The sequence below is a fragment of the Tiliqua scincoides genome, chromosome 14 (assembly GCF_035046505.1).
Source record: "Tiliqua scincoides isolate rTilSci1 chromosome 14, rTilSci1.hap2, whole genome shotgun sequence".
Taxonomy (NCBI): Eukaryota; Metazoa; Chordata; class Lepidosauria; order Squamata; family Scincidae; genus Tiliqua; species Tiliqua scincoides.
Window position 1 is genome coordinate 6,670,972 of NC_089834.1, and position 19,722 is coordinate 6,690,693.

The following is a 19,722-nucleotide window of genomic DNA, read 5'->3' on the forward strand; positions in this document are numbered from 1 at the left end:
GTGCTTTCCTTTTCCTATTCCAGACGCATGTTCCCCACCTTTCAGGTGAAGATTTTCGGGATGGACCCCATGGCCGACTACATGCTCTTAATGGACTTTGTACCCGTGGATGATAAGCGATACCGGCAAGTATTGGAAACTTCCCCACTTCTCCTCCTTCTCGTGCTGGAATCAAAAATCCCCTTAACTCTGACCTATCTAAAAAAAAAATTATGTTAAGTCTTGGTTAGAGGGGTGCGCTGATTCCACCCATATTGGCATTTCCTGTATTAAATTGTGAGCCGCTCTTGTTTGTTCCTTGTTTCATTCAGAATGCTTTTACCCCACCGTTCCATCAAACTAAGTTGAAAGCGACATACAAAAGGATTAAAGCAAATGCAGAGCAAAGAATAAAATCAAATTAAAAATACAACAGCCACACTAACATGTTTTCAAAAAGCTATCCACCATTAAATATTTTCAGAGTCTTTAGTAAATAAAATGTTTGTTTTTGAACAGTGCAAAACATCTTTTATCTCAGAGATTGTAGAGTGATGCCACACTCTGCCTGTAGAGAACATTGGCCAATGGCAACTTTCTCTTTAAAACCAAAAGTTCTGGCAAGGCCTACAAGGTAGGTCTCCTAACATAAGAACAGCCCTGTTGGATCAGGCCAAAGGCTCATCTAGTCCAGCTTCCTGTATCCCACAGCATCCCACCTGTATTCCACCAGATGATTCAAGGAGCACACAAAACAAGATCCATATATCCTGTTGCCACTCCCTTGCACCTGAAATTCAGAGATGACCTACTTCTAGAACCAGGAGGTTGCATGTACTCACAGTGGCTTGTACCTGGTGATGGACTTTTCTTCCAGAAATCTGTTCAGTCCCCTACTTCTAGAACCAGGAGGTTGCATGTACTCACAATGGCTTCTACCTGGTGATGGACTTTTCTTCCAGAAATCTGTTCAGTCCCCTTTTAAAGGCATCTCAGCCAGATATCCTGTGGTAGGGCGTTCCACAGATTAAGTACACTGCACCTGGATGAAGGAGAACTCTTCACTTATTAAATTTCTGATTGCCAAGCATACTTTAAAGGCCCAGGAGCTCTGAACATCCTTTTGCCGTGCACATCCTGTGTAAGCCCAGCTATATTAAAATCCTAGACTTTAAACCAATTTAATTCCTCCGAAGCAAAAGAGAGAGAAATCTGTATTTCACTGAAACCGATGGCAATATAACCACTGATCTTAATACCCTAGAATCGTATTCATATACCCCAATTGCAAGTATGCTTACGTGGGAGTACCATGGCGCTTACTCCCGAGGAAGTAAGGATTACTCTCAAGGATGTAATAGGATTACATCATAACTTTCCTTTTTTAATTTTTAAAAATGCACTTTATGCTTTTAAACTAATGCTCCGTTATTCCACCCTGCCTCTCCCAGTCCCTTTGTTTCTTTCTTCGAGCCAATATGGATTGTTGTCAAACCCTAGAATTTTCCAGATGGTGGAACTGGAGAATTCAGGCATGGAATTTACCATTAGGCATTTGAAACCATTGCTCTCTTCACCCCTCCATAATGAGGGCTAAAAACCCTCAAGACTACTGATTTACAAGCACTGAGAGAGACACACGCCAATCAAAACTACTAATTTTGTAATAGCGATGCATTTACGGGATTCATCACTGCAGGATGTGGTGTAGCCACGATTAGCCACTATAGCTCAAAATGGAATATTTATAAAGTAGACTTCTAAATTACCAGCAGCTGGGGACTGACATGTTTGGGAGCTTCTGGATGGAATGTCCTAGACTCATGGAGTAACCCAGCAAGGAAGCTTGGTTAGAAATTATAACTGGAAACCCTAGATGGTGGTCTGTTTAATGTAGGTTCTTTAATGTCGTGAAGAACTTGTCTTTTTTTTTTATGCTGTATTATGGAAACTGCAGCAGAGAGCAGTCAAATAATCCCCCCCCCCATCTTTCTGGTTGGGAATCCCAGGTGGTAACTGGGTCTTGGTTTATCACTGATAGCTTGGACCACATTGGTATATATGTGAAATTTGGAGGAAAAAAAATACCCCAATATGCAACACTTCATACTGAACAGCCCATTCACCCTGTTTGAAGATATCCTTTTGGAGCTCTTCACAATGTGCTTTCTGCAGTGAATATTTTGGTGTCAATATTAAAACTTGGCCACCTTGATCTAACTCCAAATCATTTATGAACAAATTAAAAACCACCAGACCCTGTACAAATCCCTGGAGAAACTTCTCATTTCCTTCACTGCAAAAATTGCCTTTTTCTTCCTCCTCTCCACTTCCTGTTTCTTAACTGTTTACCAATCCATAAAAGGACCTGTCTCCTTATTCCATGACTGCTAAGTTTACATTTGGTGAGGGACTTGAAAAGGTTTTTGGAAGTCCAAGTATGGATCACCTCTATTCACCAGTCAACAGGATTGCCTCTATCCACATGTGTTGACACCAACCTTCCAAAGTTCTTTGAGAGTGTCAGCAGTGGTATGTGGGTAGAGGCAGGACTTATCTTTGCAGAAACCACGATGATTCTCTTATAGCAAGGCTCATTCTTCCATATAATTACTAATGTCATCTTTAATTATGTTTTCAACCAGTTTACCAGGAGCAGACATTAAGCTGACTGAGCTATAATTTTTCAAACTCCCCAATCCCTTAAAAACAAAACAAAAACTGGTGTCATATTGGCTATTTTCCAATGTTAATATTTAATTTGCCAATATGTTCTGGAACCTCATCCCATGAATTTACTAGAAGGTAATTTCAGGCACCAGTATTTGCCCTGCATCTGTACTGAAGGCAGATACAAAAATTTCCTTTTTATAGCTCCTCTATAATATCTGAATTTCCTTTAACCTTCCCTTTTATTTCTTTCTAATGGGCCAACCACCTCCCTGGCAGATTTCCTGCTTTTGATGTATCTAAAGACATTTTAATTGTTTGCCTTGATTTTTTTTTTGCCATTCTTGCACTGAGTTCCTTAGTATCAACTGACTTTCCTTTTGCCAGAGTTTGTGTTCCTTTTGTTATCATTTGTGCAACATATTTTTGTTTTCTAAAAAAAAAAAAACCTACTTGTCTGTTGGGTCTTCGTTGACTCCACTTACAAGCCAAGCTGGTCTCCTCCTGGAACTGGTGGTGACTTTCCTACTTGCATCCCAGTGCGTATCTACTCAGAAGTAAGTCCCATTGAGTTCAATGGGGCTCAATTGCAGGAAAGCGTGCATAGGATTGCTGCCTTGGTAGAGCAGGGGTTCTTAACTTTTTACTGTAACAGACTCCCAATGGATGTGATTTTAGTTTCCCAATTGTACAACACTTTTTTTTTCCTATGGATGCCTCCTTGATTTCTCGATCTTTGACCAGCTCACCTATCCTACCACAATATGCTCATTTCCAAATTGTCCCCTTTTTCTTTCTGGATGAACTAGAGCATTTCACAGCCTCGCCCCTTATTAAGGATAATTTGACCTGAAACAGATGCTGCCCAACTCCTGTCACTCCCCCTGCCCCAGTTTAAAAGCTGTTCTGCAACCTTTTTGATGTTAAGTAAACCTGCCTGTGCTCAGTGGGCTTACTCTTGGTTAAGTGTGCATAGGAAAGCAGCCAAAATTAGCTCGCTATTTACAGTTGAGGTGGAGAACTTTAAATGTCTTCCTTTTATGATGTTTGGTCATCACTGATGCATGTGTTTGCATTTTGATACACAAGATCTACCTTGTGTGTCCATTTTGGTAGAAATGGGAGAAAGCCTCTCAACCTGCAGAAATCTCAGTCTTCAACCTTGTATGTGATGGTTAGATTCCAATTTTATTGCCTCGTTAACTTGTGCTGGAAGGTCCCGGTCATTTGCCGGGTTACCTCCAGTTTTGTACGTGGTAAATGAATCTGCCTCTCAGCCACATTTTAAAACTGGTCTGATGGAAACCAGTTTCTTTCCACAAGCTTTACGTACACTGTGTTTAGGTGGCCAGTTGGGTACTGGGATGGTATCTGGCCAGGAATTGCTCCAACAGTTGGGGAAAAATGGGGGAAATTTTTAAGGAATTTGATGGGGGAAAAAAACCCTAGATATGTGAAAAGTAATCTCTGGTACTGTTGGATTCTTTTTCTAATCGAGCGTTCCCATACAGATGGGAACTGTATGCATCTTCTTACAATAATAGGGTTTAACCCATTTCTGCCCAACCCACAGGTGCACACATTTTATCCCTGTTGCGTATATGCAATGTTGGGCAGAAATGGCTTAAAAAAAGGGAAGATGTGCTAAAACTAATGACTGAGAATGGCCATTGCAATGTATAACCTCCAGCCCTCAGCATCCTGAGGTTCCGTTCCTGAAACCCCTGTGAATGCTGGCAACCGAATTTGTGGGTCTGGACCGTGGGATGTCACGTCCGTGGGGGGGGGGGGGCTCTCTGGGCCTCTGAGAGACTTTCTGACCGGAAGGCGCTTCTGGTCATGTCTGGAAGGTCAGGTGGGGCTCTCCACCGCCGGTTTGGAACCTGTGGTGAGTCAAGTCTGCAGGTTCCAGACCTATGGATTAAAAGGGTCGACTGTACATTCCTTCCAGCTGGCATAATTTAGTTTACAAGTTTGTGGGTCAGGTTCCAGGATCCCCATTCATTCCATGACATTTCAGTGGCCATTCAGAAGTGCAGCCCTTTCTTTGTCTGGCTTCTTTACTTGGGAACACAATGCCTAAAATCACCTTTCTCTCAGTAGCCCTGTGTATGTACTGAAACCTTTCAGAGGCCCATTCAACCCTTCAAGATCCATCATTATGATTATGTGGTTGGCAACCTTCAGTCTCGAAAGACTATGGTAGAAGCCTACCGCACCCAGTATTCCCAGGCGGTCTCCCATCCAAGTACTAACCAGGCCTGACCCTGCTTAGCTTCCGAGATCAGATGAGATCAGGCATCTGCAGGGTTACAATTGCTGCATATACAAGCAGTGGATTCTTGAGTCTCCTACAACATGCTCCCCCCACCCTACATTCTGTCCTTTTAATTATCTGGGAAAGTGTTCTGTAGGACAGTGGTTCTCGAACTTTTAGCAGCGGGACAATCTGTCAGGACTCATTGGAAGTGATTGTCATTAACCTGGAAGTGATGTCATAGCCAGAAGCAACATCATCAACCAAGAAAATTTTTAACACCCTCCCATATGACAAAATCAAACCAAATTAAGCAAGTAAATTAAAAGTTTACAGTAAGTATAAGTTTAAAAATGTATTTAAAATAAAATAAATCTTAACCCTCCCAAGCAGTTATGTATTTGTTTAAAAAAAAAAAAAAAATTCCTAAACATTCCAAAGGCTGTAATCCTACCCACACTTACTCAGGAGTAAGCCCCATTGACTATCATTGTTAAAAGCATATACATAGTAGCCTGTTAAAAGTATAGATCTGTAACGTTTCTCCAAATGCCATCATATACCATGCTGTAGCATCAAGTCTAATATATTAAAAATAAAATACACATTAAACTGAATGGGAACCCAGCTGAAATTGGCTGGGAACTCACTTAGTGGGTTTGAGAAACCCACAGTTTGAGAAACACTGCTAGGCTATTGAAAAGCTCACTGTCCAATATCCTCTTCCTTTTGGGTTGGCCCTAATAGAGGCATTATCTTGTGAATGTTCTTTTTTCTTTGAATGACCCAGCATGGCCACATAACTTTTGTCAAATCTTAATTGGTGATGTTTGGACAGGAAAAAGGGGGGTGTTAAATGTTGGCTGCAACAGTTTTCTTTCTGCTTTCAGTGCAGGCGGGGGGTAGTTGATGCTACCTTGGACTATACCCATTTAGAAATTCAGCAGTCCAAGAGGTGTATTTTTTCCCACCCACTGCCTCTCTCTCTCTCTGTCTTAGCTGGGGCAGCCCTACCATCAACCCCGTCCGTTATGCGCTCTGCCTTTTAACACCTTGAGTTAAAAAGACCCCCGATACACATTTTGCTCCAGCTCCAAGACGCCTCCAATGCCCCTGTGCCTAGGACTCGTGATGCCGCAGATGTAAATATTTAGACAGATCTCCAGCTTCATAGCCTGCTTCAGAAATGTTTGCTTGTCAAAGGAAATGGAACATAGAACATCCAATTGAGTATATCTCCCCCCCCACCTCATTTTCTCTCTTTTCCAAGTGATGTTTCTGCTCAAATCTGATGCTAGATAATTCTCCCACTGAGCCAAAACTGACTCTTAAATAAACAGGCAGGCTGAAGATCGGGTTAAGATTGCCCTCTTGAATCAATGTGGACTTTGAAGGAATGAAATCGAAGGCAGGATGGGGAGCAATAAATGCTTAAAGTTCTTGTTTTCTCTGCTGTTCTGTGACAGCCACACAGTACAGTCTCAGCTTACTTAAACCCTATCAGATTCAGCTTGTCTTAAATGAATAGAAAGACACTCACAGACCCTTCTCTGGCTCCCATCTCCACCTCATTTCAAACTGGGGAGGGGCACTAGCTTAGTGGGAGAGGAACAACTTTGCATGAAGAAAGTCTAAATACAGTCGCTGGCATCTCTAGGTAAGACGGAAGCCTTGTAGACTTGTTGTCACTCATGTTATCAGCACACCAAGATGGAGCAAGGGACTGACTTGGTATGTTCAGTTTCACACGTTCAGCTGTTGCTGGCAAACAGTCGAGTCTTCTTCTCTCTTTATAGAAATGTCAACTCTGCAAGAACTATTAAACCCAGGGCCCAATCCTATCTAACTTTCCAGTGCTGGTGCAGCCGCAATGCAGCCTTGAGGAAAGGGAACAAATGCTCCCTTACCTGGAGGAGGCCTCTATTATTGCAACCTCACTGCAGGATGCAGCTCCTACCCCATTGGCATGGCTGCACTGGTGCTGGAAAATTGAATAGGATTTGGCCCTATGACTTCCTGAGCCATGCAATTTATGTTGGTTAAGACTGTCGTATATCTTGGTGAGTTCTATGAATTATAGATCAATCACTTTAAATTATTGTTATTATCTAAAGCGGTTTTTATCTTATTTTTTTCCCCTCCAATCAAAGAGGGCCCAAGGAAACAAACAGGCAATTTAAATAAACAGACATTTAACCTTCATTTCTACATAGATCAAACTTGCGTATATTTAGATAAAAATGAAAACAATAGTTCTGAAGGAAGAAAGCACACTTTTAAAAAAAGAAAATAGTGTGCATGTGAGCGCACACACATCTTCTGAGGCTTTCCCCCTTCTTGGTCTTGACACGCAGTAGGTGCTTGTGACACACAGAGGCTACACCGTGTGGCGTAGTGGTTAAGAAACTGGGCTGGGAATCGGGACCTCAGAACTGTTTCAGCTCTTACCGCTGCCATGAACTCACTTAGGAAAATGATCTTGGGAAAATCTCCCTCAACCTCAGTTTTGCCCCTCTGCAATATGGGCATAATATCACAGGGTTGTTGTGAGGTTTGCATCAGGATATATATACCTGTGCATCGTACCCTTCACTCTTTGCACACTCAGAAAATGCTGTGCAAATGTCAAGTTAGTATTCTGAAATGGCACTTGCCACCTATAGTTTTTATAAGCACTGGTAAACTTGAGGACAGGCCTTCTCGGAGGTGACATCCCACTTATGAACTGCTTTCCCTAGGAAGGTTTCTTTTTGTGCCATGCTTTTAGTCCTTGGTGGAAATTATCCTTAAGTGCCACTGCTATATACTGTTTTTTATTCATTGTCATTTTAAAAATTCTCATCATTACTATTAAATAGCATTGTCTTGTTATTTAGTGCTGTGCTAGATGTCGTTTTTCATAAACCAAACACATTCAGTCTGCACATCCTGAATATCCACTCATATTGAATAGTGGAATATAAATGAGTAGCTTGGAGAGATTTTCTCAAATCCCACTGATATGAAGGGGTTTGCCTCCACATGAGTGGAGTGTTGGGGGAGTTAACAGAAAATATTTCTTCACCCAGTGTGTCATTAACCTGTGGAACACCTTGCCACAGGATGGGTTGATGGTACCCAAAGGCCTAGATGCCTTGAAAAGCGGATTAGTGGAGGGAAACTCCATCACAGGTTACAGACCATGATGGGTACATGCAACCTCCTGGTTTGAGAAGTAGGCTCTCTCTGAGTGCCAGATGCAAGGGGTGGCAACAGGATCTTGTTATCTTGTGTGCTGCTTGAGGCATCTGGTGGGCCACTGGGAGATACAGGAAGCTGGACAAGATGGGCCTTTGGCCTGATCCAGCAGGGCTCTTATGCTGACTTGTAGAGAAGACGATCCCCACTTGCCACGAGGGTTAATGCAGGCTTGACTTTTATCTCCACACAGGTACGCATTTCACAGTTCCTCCTGGTTGGTGGCTGGCAAGGCAGACCCTGCAACTCCGGGGAGAGTACATTATCACCCAGATTCCCCGGCCAGGGGAGCCCAGTGGATGAAGCAAATTGTCTCATTTGATAAACTTAAGCTGACCAACAATTTATTGGATGACAATGGACATGTAAGTGTTACCTGGGGGAAGAAGCCCATTGGGGAAGGGCAAATGATGTAATCATGGAGGGAATCTCGGACCTGGTCTGCAAATGAGTTGGCACCTACCACTTCAGGGTGTGGTGTGGAAATATAGTTTTTGAATGCTACAGTATATTTAAAAACTATCTTCCAAGAGATAACTAGAGCAGGCCAAGGGCAGAAGCAGACCATGTCACCCTTACTGATCAGAGTGGCATTCTGCTGCCACATTCCAACCTCATTCTTCTGCACATTGTAGACCCAGATGGCTGTGGGATAGCTTGTCATAGCATTCTAGTGGCTGGGCTGCTGAACTCTAGGCTGTGACTCTTAGGAGATGATGCGGCACAAGGAGAAAATTTGGGGCAACATTTTCATACAGGTGCTCCCTATAGTTGACACCAAAGGGCGTGCAGGGACCATGTGTGCCCAGATAAATAGTCCTCCCACCCCACACTGTGGGAGATGAAGAAAAGACACTTTTAACGTCCACGGCCGTCCTTATCCACGGGCTCCACATCCATGGATTTGAATATCCGTGGACACCAAGCCCACAGCTGGAGGCCCTCAGAGGACCTCCTGGATGTGCGCATAGCCTCCCCGCACCTCAGAAGGCCTCCTGGGGGCTTCTAAAGGCATTTTCAGTTTGCTAGAGCCCACTTGCAGATTTCATGATCTGCAAAACTTGGTATCCTGGAATGGATCCCCTGTGGATACTGAGGGCCTCCTGTACTTAAGTAGACATACATTGCTTGCACTACAAAATGTATACAATGGCAGTGCACGCTCAGAAGTAAATCCCCATTGCTTTCAGTGGGACTTACTCACAGGAAAAGGCATTTGGGATTGCAGCCCTAATGAAGAAATTGAAGGTTTCTTTAAGTAGTTGATAGCCCTACTCAGAAGCAAGTCCCATCAAGTTCAGTGGCTTGCAGCACTGTTCTGTGCATGCTTACTCAGAAGTAAGTCAAACTGCATTCAGTATCTAGTAGGGCATGCTCTCAGGCACTCTCAGTGGGGCTTAGTCCCAGGCAAGCAGGAATAAGACTGTTGCTTCTTTTTAACCCAGCACAAGTTGTACACACTTGGTCCCTGTTGTGTATATGCAATGTTGGGCAGAAATGACTTAAACCATTTCAACTACTAGAGAATTAAGCAATGGGAGAGTTTCCAATTCAAATCAACGGAGCTTCGACGTGATCAACTTTGATAGAATTGACCCCTTACTTTAATACTATCAGACAACATATATCTGGAATTTAGCTAGGGGTGCCGACATGCTCTCAGACTTAGCTTTTATTCATCTAATATAGAGAAACGTTGATCAAAATGATTGGAATTTATCCCCAATAACCACAGCATCTTTAGCGAAAGGACCAGTCAAGTCAGAGGATAGATAACAAAATCCAGTTAGATTTCCCTCCCTCTTGCAAAGGCTTGACCTTTGCAGGCAAATAATGTTTTAACAGTGCTTTTTAAAAAGCAATCCACCCAAATGATTCATGCCATGAACTGTTAAACCTTGCAGAACTCAATCCAACCGTCTCCTCAAAGACAGCAGCACATCCATGCACCACCCAAGCCCCCAGTCTGCCCCCACCCTGACACTGTGCAGTTGGGTCTCTCGCGTGGGGTATGGGGCTCTCCTCTCTCAACATAACTGTCTTACAGCAATAGAATGAATCAATTATGATTTCAACTTGCTCATTTTATCATTCAGATCATTTTGAACTCCATGCACAGATACCAGCCCCGCTTCCACGTGGTCTATGTGGACCCCAGGAAAGACAGCGAGAAGTATGCAGAAGAAAATTTCAAGACCTTTGTCTTTGAGGAGACTCGCTTCACCGCTGTGACCGCGTACCAGAACCATAGAGTGAGTATCTGGAGTTCATTACTGAGACACAAACCTTCCAGTACTTCATTTATCAAAACATGCACACCCAAACCCTCCCCCTCTTCCAGCAGCATGATGGATGGAGGACCGGAAAAGAAAAGGTGGAGGGTGAGGGGAGGGAAGAGATTGTTCAGAGCAGTCAATCAACTGATGCTTAGTGAAAATCAAAAACAAAACAAAGACCCACACGGCACTTAAAGGTTACGTGCTCCACCATTTAAAAATCAATTTAGATAGGATGAAATGAAATGAATGGGATTGAACGGTTGAGGAGCAAATACGGGGTTTAAAAATTGCTTGCAGCCTCCCCTTTTTGTTCATCTGTTTGGGTAATATAAGTGTAAAGTGGGGTATAAGTGTTGCAAAGAAAGCAAATTAAGATAATATATCATACCGACCTGAATAAATTGCATGGCACAGATTTGAATCGTCCTTCAATGGAGGGGACTGTAGCGTGCTGGTAGAACATGCAGAAGGTCTCAGGTTCAATCACTGGTAGCATCTTCCAGTCGGGTTGAAAAAGACCTCACGAGCCTCATCCAGCCTGCATGAACAATACTGAGGCCCAAATCCTATCCAAATTTCCAGTGCTGATGCAACCCTAATGCAGCACTGATGTAAGAGGACAAAAGTTCCCTTACTTGGAGCAGGCCCCTGTGACTGCACCTTCACTGCAGGATTCATTAGCCATTAGCACAGCTGCATCAGTGCTGGAAAGTTGAATAGGATTGGGCCCTGAACTTCCTATATTCCTAACTTATCTTTTGCCCAGTAAGCGAGGAAGTAAACGGAAAAGTTGGGAAGGAAAGCTGTACTGTTTATTTCTAGTTTGGCCCTAAAGGAGTTTCATCAGGTCCTTTCCAGAGCTCTGAATTGCTTCTGTGGAACCTGATCCACAGCCTATCTATGCCAGAGAACTTGCACGTGGACCAGATAATTTTGGATCACAACTACCCCAAACAAACTCAAGCAGAAGTAATTTCTAATGACACTGGCAAGTAAATTGTTGTGATTTATTGTTTGTTGTTAAGGGTGGGCTTTTATCCCACCCTTCCTCCAAAGGGCTCAGGGCAACCTTCCTCCCCCCCCCCCCAGCCTTATAACAACCCTAGGAAGTAGACTAAACTAATATATAATTGATTGGGTTTGGGCCACCCAGTAAGCTTTATGGCTGAATGGGGATTTGAGCTCTGGTCCGCCGGTTCTTGTGCAAATCCCGACCATAATATAATATTGCCTCTGTATAAGTCTATGCCATAAGTATGTGGCTGTACTTGTCGTAAGAGGCGACTAAACAGCCACCGGGTAGATGGGACTCGTCAGCCTGGGAAGGCAGCTCATCTGAGAGAAGGAAAACTCTGATCCCAAACCTCCACTGCCTTGTGGCTACATCCAGTTATGGAAAAGGCTTCAGGAGTCAACCTTGAGGCAAAATCCGGAGCCGAAGTCCCTGAGGCAGTTCATGGCTGAACACAGTCACGTTCTGGCAACTCCTGCAACGCCGCTGGAACCAACCGTATTGGCTTCTGCCTTTCCATTGGACCATTCCAGCGACGTGGAGAGGGGGGATTTGCTGCATGGGTAACAGTCTATCCTCCATATCTACCTTACCCAGGCTTCGCGCACTGGAGAGGACACTGTTCCGGAACCACTATTCAGAGCGCGATACCATAGTCTTCTGAGACTGAAGGATGCCAACTAGTATAAGTCTATGGTGCGGCCATACTGTATCCACTTCTGGTTGCCACACTTGAAGAAGACTATTGCAGAGTTGGAAAAGGTGCAAATTAGGGTGACCAAACTTATCAAAGGGGCTGGAGCACCTTCCGGACAAGGAAAGACTCTAAAATGCGGGACTTTTCAGTTTGGGGGGGGGGAGGGAAGGCAATTAAGAGGGGCACATGGTTGAGACTTATAATAGTATGCATGGTGTACTGTAGAGAGAGACAAGTCTCTCTCTCTCTCTCTCTCTCTCTCTCTCTCACACACACACACACACACACACACACACACACACCCTACCCTCTGATTCTGCCCTAATTATACCCTCAACACACATCTCTCTGAGAAAGAGAGCTTATTAGAATCTGGGCTTGTCCAATAAAACTGATTGGCTTTAGGGCAAAGAAAAGGAAATATAGTACTTCTTCACACAGTGCAAAGTTAGCCTGTGGAATTCCTTGCTACAAGATGTGGCGACAGCCACTAGTTTGGATGACCTTAAAGTAGGATTGGGTAATTTCAGTTCTTACAGCCACAAAGGATGTATTTTAGCCTCAGAAGACTTCTGTCAAGTCAGGCAGAGAGAGAAAGAGAGCAGTTCGCTCAAGATCACCCTCTCCTAGCAGACATTTGAACCGGTAGCCAACTTCAACACTAGCACCTTGACTTTCTTTTCTTCAGGAAGTGGGGTGGAACCCAGACGTGGATCACAGCCTGACCCCATGTGGGTTGCAACTGTGGCCAAATAGGTAGAAAGATGAGGAAGAAAGGTTATCTATTATACTAGCTGAACTGACAGAGATAAGGAAAAAAAGGGACACATGAACACACAGGGCTGGCCAGGACCTTCTGCCATCTGAACCCCCCAGACTTAGTCTTGTGCCAGTTTACATAAGTAAAGCCCCACTGGATCAGGCCAGAGGCCCATCTAGTCCAGCTTCCTGGATCTCGCAGCGGCCCACCAAATGCCCCAGGGAGCACACCAGATAACAAGAGACCTCATCCTGGTGCCCTCCCTTGCATCTGGCATTCTGACACAGCCCAGTTTCTTCTCCTCCTACTCCCTGGATTAGAATAGGTTGAGCAGGAAGGAGTAGAAGAAGTGTGGAGGAGAGGAGAGTGGTGGACTAGTGTTTTGCATGGCAGAGGAGGATGGACAGTAGAGGCATGTGGGTAAATGGAGTAGGCAGACCCCCCCTTGCTAATCTGGTGCCTGAGGCAACTGTTTCAGTAGGTCTCATGAATGAACCAATCTTGGACACACGCATATGCTAAAACTGTGTCCCAGTGCTTGAATTACAGAGGAATAATAATAATAATAATAATTAATAACAGGTATTTATATACCACCTTTTTTGGTCTTTATTCAAGACTTTATTCAAGGCGGTTTACATAGGCAGGCTTTATTTAAATCCCTTATTAAATAGGGATTTTTACAATTTGAAAGAAGGTTCTTTCTTTCAAGAACCACTACATTCAAGGTGTTTCATTCCGATCTGGCTTCACATTCTGGCCTCCATCCTCCCACGCTCAGAGCAGATGGAATAGCAGCTCGGCTTCAGCTTGTCAGCTGCTTCAAGGTCGCACGGTGCCGGTGGCCTCGAACTGGCGACCTTGTGGTTGTTATCTTCAGGCAGACGGAGGCTCTACCCTCTAGACCAGACCTCCTGCCCTTAGAAAGGAGGAAAGGGGGGAACTAATAACATCCACATACCTTACCCCCTGATTCCACCCTAATTTTACCCACATCACACACCCAACCATCGTCATCGAAGAGCAATAGCTAAAAGACAATCTCGAGTGGTCAGGAAGTATAAATACCAGTGCCAGGTCTAGAAGGAAGAGCTATAGCTCAGTGGTAGACCACTCATAGTAGATTTGGGATTCCATCCCTGGCATCTCCTGATAGGGCTAAGAAAGATCCTTGTCTAAAAGCCTGAGGACCTGCTGCCAGTCCATGTAAACAATGTTGAGCTATCGGAACCATGTAACTGGACTCTGCAAGGCAGTTTCTTGAAGCTGAAGACTGTGATTCCAGGAATCACACAGACTCTTCTGGCTGAGGGTGCAATTGCTGTCTGTAAATCTAACCTCAAACAAAAATAGTAGTAAACTAAAGAGCAACCTGGAGGAAATGTTTGCTTCTCACAGCACCAGCTCGGTGTAAAAGCCAGAAAAATACATTTCCCTTCCAATCAAGGAAAGTGAGCATTAGATAATTTTGACACAGAGCTCGTCGCAGCAATTCATTAAGTGGCTGCAGAAACACAATGCTTGAACACCATTGCAAAGCAAGAGTGGTCAACCCCAGGAGGTCTTGGAACTATTCTGCTCTGAACCCCAAGACCCAATTAACCCTGGCAAGGCAAGATCTAAAACTTGTAGCTGTAGTTACGTGTTCACACATGTTTATAAGCTGCGTGTCAAGTTCCCCGTCTGTTTGCCTTTGAATAGTGACCTTTTGGAAAATATGAGATTGCAAATTGTTGTGTTTCTGGTAGTTTCACACTTTTCAGCTGAGCAGTTACAAAATAGTGGCAGGTGCTAAGAACCCTTCCCCAGCAACCAGTCAGGAAACTGTATTCAGCATGTTTTCCTTAGAAATACATTCCATTGTGTTCCGCGGATTTAGGGCCCAATCCTATCCTATTTTCCAGTGCTGGTGCAGCCATACCAATGTGGCATGCACTGCATCCCGTGGTGGGCAGGCAGACCCAGAGGCCTCTTTAACATATGGGAACATTTGTTCCCTTACTTTGGGGTTGCATTTTGGCGTACTGGTGCTGGAAAACTGTGTAATTGGGCCCTTATTTACTTTAAAATGTGCCTAAGCCATTTTTATGATCCCAGTGAAGGGCTCACCAAAGCAGCATGCAGCCCATATTGTGAAGCCAATTTAAAACAGAAATTAAGAAAATTCACCAATAATCAGAACTTACTCGGAAGGAAGTGTGTATGTGTGAACAGGGCAGTGTATCAAGAGACAACAGCTTTGAAACGAAAAGGGATCTCTGCTTTATTAACTGTTTGACTGGATCAGCAATGAAATCCATCCTAACAGAATTTTCTGTGCAGGTCCTTGGATAGAGGGTCATGAAGCAAGTAGTTCATTCCCCCCCCAAGCCTCTGTGGGAGAGCTCCTCCCAGACTCTGAACTGGAAGAGGGTCACTACTGTCCCATTTAACCCTTGCCTCGCACTTGAATAATGTGATAGACCTGCCTAAGGGAGGTCGTGAATGAGATTGCAATCAGGGTCAGCATAAAACTATTTTTTATATTTTTATACCCCCTCCTTCCTCCAAGGTGCTCAGGGTGGTATACACACTTCCTTCCCTCCCTGTTCACAACAACCCTGTGAGGAAGGTGAGGCCGAGGGAGAGGGACTGGCCCCAGGTCACCCAGGAAACCCCATGGCTGAGTGGGGATTTGAATCTGGATGGTACAAAACACTGTACCATCTTGGCTCTCAAATAGATGTCTTTCAGATTAGAGCAGGAATGCACAGGGTCATTCATATTTTTATGAACCCAATTCCACCCCAAAACAATCGCGCAACCTTGGCATTAAACTCAAGCTGATCTAGGGCATTGGAGAATTGAAGGAGCAGAGGACACATTGTCAAGGAAGGGGAGAGCAGTTTTTGGCATGCTGACTCAGGCATCAGGGTGCCTTGGGCCAGCTCTATTATATTCGGTCATTTTAAACTCCCGCAAAAATGTCCTGAAAGTCTGTGAGCTGTTATAGCTTCCATAAAACATCCTCAAGCTCTCCGTTGCTACATGTTCCCATCTTCAAGATAGTATGTTCTTTCAAAACCGATGAGCCAAAAAAAATTCTTTTACCTGGAGATAGCTTGACTATCCTGTGGACTTTGCATTAAACATCAAGCTAAAGAGTAAACTTCCTTTTCTAGAACTATGAATGAAGGATAATAATTAATTACACTTAACTAGCAAGCTCTCTATATATACCCCCAGTACCCACAAATCCAGCATCCATGGATTTGACTCACCATGGATCGTCATTTGCATCTTTTTAGATTGTGAGCCCTTTTGGGACAGGGAGCCATTTACGTTATTTGATTTTTCTCTGTAAACCGCTTTGTGAACTTTTAGTTGAAAAGCGGTATATAAATACTGTTGATTGATTGATTGATTGATACTGAGAGAAAGCCACTTCTGGTTTGCTCGAAAGTATCTGCAGATTTGTATATCCGCGGGGGGTTGCTGGAATGGATCTCCCACTTATAAAAAAAAGGCAGACTGTATAATACGAGTATTAAGTTCCGTTCCAGTTTTGTGACTCTTGTTTTTAAAATCTTTTACTTGTCCAAATAAATATTGATGTGTGTGTGTGTGTGTGTGTTAAATACTGATGTGTGTGTGTGTGTGTGTGTATAAAAAGGATTTTTTGGTTAAACTCATTAGTCAATCAGCATCTCAGCAGCTCTAAACATATCTCTTGAACCAGAGAAAAATGCCTTTAAAATGACTTTTCAATTCCAAGAATGACTCAATTACTTGTCCATGCTGTTCAGTTAGGAAAAGCATGTGTTTAATACATATTTAATGCATATTCAATGCATATAAAACATGCATTTTATACATATATAATACTTCCTATTTGGAAGTGCTTTGCGCATAGAAAAAAATCGAGACATCTGAAGTGAGGCTGAGATTGTTGGGCCAATCTGTAGCCTGTCATGAGCCAGTGCTTGTCAATCAGTGGCAAAAATGCCATGTAGATTATGCATGTGACACGACAGCACTATGGGGGGGAGCTGTTGCAGCGCATGTCTACTTGATTCAACCTCATCAGGAAAGAAGGTGACTGGGGCTGCTAGCATAACCCGGACGTCCAAAGAAGGTAGATCGGACAAGGAAGTCACTGAGTAGAGACCGGCAGGCAGCAGTGAGTGGAGAAGCTGCTCTCTCTTGGTGTAGGGAGAGAAAGCAGTACATGACAGCCGACCCTAGAGGAATTGGGACTTGCAGAAGCAAAAACAATGCAATAGAAAGGTCAAAAAAGCTCTGAAGCTCTGGCTTAATTAGGCAGGTATGTAATTACGTGGGATGAGTGGTCCAAGAGCTACACTTTGCAGAATGTGGGGTTACATCAGGTTTACAGCAATGTCAGGGTTCATCACAGTGAGATATGCTGTGTCATAGCTAAGGGGGCCAAAAATCCAAAGTGCCTTTCTAAGTCCTTCTGGGAGGAGGGGGTTAAAAAAATTTTGTGCCCCCAGATGCGAAGTGGCATAGCTACACCACTGGCTGAAATCCCTCTTGCTCCAAAGCTTGCAAATAACGGATTCTAGGAATGAATAGAACCTGCACATCTGCACATACAGTACATGCTGTGAACCTTTATTGTTGTTGTTTTATTACAACAATTATCAACTGTTGTTGATAACAATAATTATCCCTTATTCTTGTTGTTATTGATGATGAAAAGTAGTAACAGAATCATCACCACCATCTAATCTGCAAATACTATACTGTAGTTTGGTTCAGTTTCCAAGCCTGCCCTGCTAGTGAATTGATATTCATTTGTTCTAAGAAAACATTACGTACCATAGGATAGATTGCTACCTCTGCAATAATTCCCATATTTAAAACGAGCAGACAAACAAAATAAATGCAACAGGAAAAACTGTCCCAATTGCTGCCTCAACAGCATCTGAAATGGTCTCTGTGCGAACCGGGGTGCTGTGCCTTTAAGAGGCTCCCGCAGCCCTCCCAGGCTGGCATTCATCTGATGGCTTTGGACAGCTGCTCTTTCTCTCCTGCTTTCTATCAGTTTGACCTCTAAGGCTGGAACTGTCACTGGGGGGCTTAAAGTTTGTTTTTCAACCCATTCCGGAAACACACAATCACATACTTTTATCCGTGGATTTGCTTAGATATAGAAAAATGCCCTGCCTTTTCCCCTAGCGAATGAAATAAACTCAAGAGTTGCTTTCTGGGATGATGTGTTGGGGGAAAGTACTCCGGATGGAAGGGGCATGTAGTATGGCATCTTCTTACAAGTGTATTTGCTCAGCAGACAGACTCCGGCTTAGGGCACTTTTCTCCTGGTGCCTTGAATTAGTGTTACATAGAATCCAGTTCTGGGGTTTGGAACAGAAGGATACCACATGCTGGAATTCCAAGGCGAGGAGCAAATGCCCATTAGAGCAGTCTCCCCAGTTGTCTCTGTGGTGCGTTGAGCTTTTGAAGCGGAGCCAGAAGGGCAAGTCCTTTTGATTGGGAAGCTTATTTATTTAAGAAGTTTCTATCCCGCTTTTAAAGTGGAATTTCCAAAGCAACTTACAGGCAAAGATTAAAGCCACCATAAAAAACAGACTGAATACAAGAAAGTGGGATCAGTAAGCACCATTAAGCTGTTATGCTAAAATCAGTATGAAGGCATAGAAAGGAATATTAAATTGGCACCTAAAACCGACTAGGCACCTGGCCTGGAGCGTGGGTGGAGAGATCATTCCTCAGTCATGGCACCAACACCAAAAAGTCCCTTTCTCTGGTCTTATCTCTGATGGTACACATTATACCAGCAAGTCATGTCCTATAAACGTGTGCCTGATGCAAGGAAGTGTCACTAGGATGCATGTTCCTTGTTCTGTGTCCCTGAGGCATCTGGTGGGCCACTGTGAGTTACAGGAAGCTGGACTAGATGGGCCTTTGTCCTGACCCAGAGGGGCTCTTCTTATGCCTGTTATTTAAGGCAAACATAGGAAATGGCACCAGGGAGTTTGCAGGGGAGAACTGGCAGGTGGGAGTGAGGTTCTTAACTTTTCCCAAACCCACTTATTTTTCCCCCTGAAGCTTCTAAGCCCAGATTTTTTTTTCCCACTGCATCTGTTCTTGGAGCTCAGCTAGGAGGAGAATGTTATTTAAAAGGGTAAAAAAGGGGGCAGGATTTTTTGGTAGAGAATCAGTAGGCAGGGAGTGGATTTTAGCAACCCTGATTTTACCCACAAACACTCTCCATGAGGACCGCACAAGGTTGGGAGCTTCACTCTCAGACACTGTCAGTCTGAGATTAGCTGGTCGCTCAAAGGCTGGGTAGGAATTGTTTTCTGTCATCCAAATTGACCGTGGATGGCAGTCTTTTTGCTACCCCAGACTGGCAATGGAGGGTCGCGGTGTTCAGTACGTTTCATGTTTTAAAAATTGGTCACTTGTATTTAATAAGGTAGCCCAAGTTAAACCCAAGCCACAGTCTAGTGTCTTCGTTCAGGGGTATGAGAGTAAATAGACTACAAGATGGTAGGGGAGTGGCAGCAAGGTGCTGGTCTCTTGTGGTCTTATGTGCTCCCAGAGGCATCTGGTGGGCTGGTGTGAGATACAGGAAGCTGGATAGATAGGCTCTGGGCCTAATCCAGCAGGGTTCTTATTTTCTTATGAACCTTCCTAGGTGTTCTTGGGTGCCATCATCTCTAAGCCAAACCTACCTAACAGGTAGGTTGCTGCTGTGAGGACAACCCCATGTGTGTTGACTTATCTAATGTAGAAAAGAGAAGATACAAAGAGGACAAACAAAATATCTGGATGTAGGTTGAAACCTTTCAGGTACATACTTCA

The 19,722-nt window shown here is 43.8% G+C and overlaps 2 protein-coding genes and 1 pseudogene across 3 annotated transcripts in view; 2 read left to right on the top strand and 1 right to left on the bottom strand.

The window, feature by feature from the left end:
- ARVCF (ARVCF delta catenin family member) overlaps window positions 1–19,722 on the top strand; it is a 752,684-nt gene that overhangs the window by 54,254 nt on the left and 678,708 nt on the right. The window lies entirely within an intron of this gene.
- LOC136634328 (T-box transcription factor TBX1-like) overlaps window positions 1–19,722 on the top strand; it is a 51,453-nt gene that overhangs the window by 19,472 nt on the left and 12,259 nt on the right. For both annotated transcript variants that reach the window (XM_066609806.1, XM_066609805.1), the window contains 3 exons: window positions 24–125; window positions 8,337–8,508; window positions 10,240–10,395. In XM_066609806.1, the coding sequence (XP_066465903.1) occupies window positions 24–125; window positions 8,337–8,508; window positions 10,240–10,395 (430 nt within the window). The remainder of the gene's footprint in view (window positions 1–23; window positions 126–8,336; window positions 8,509–10,239; window positions 10,396–19,722) is intronic.
- LOC136634849 (5S ribosomal RNA) lies at window positions 4,857–4,976 on the bottom strand (annotated as a pseudogene).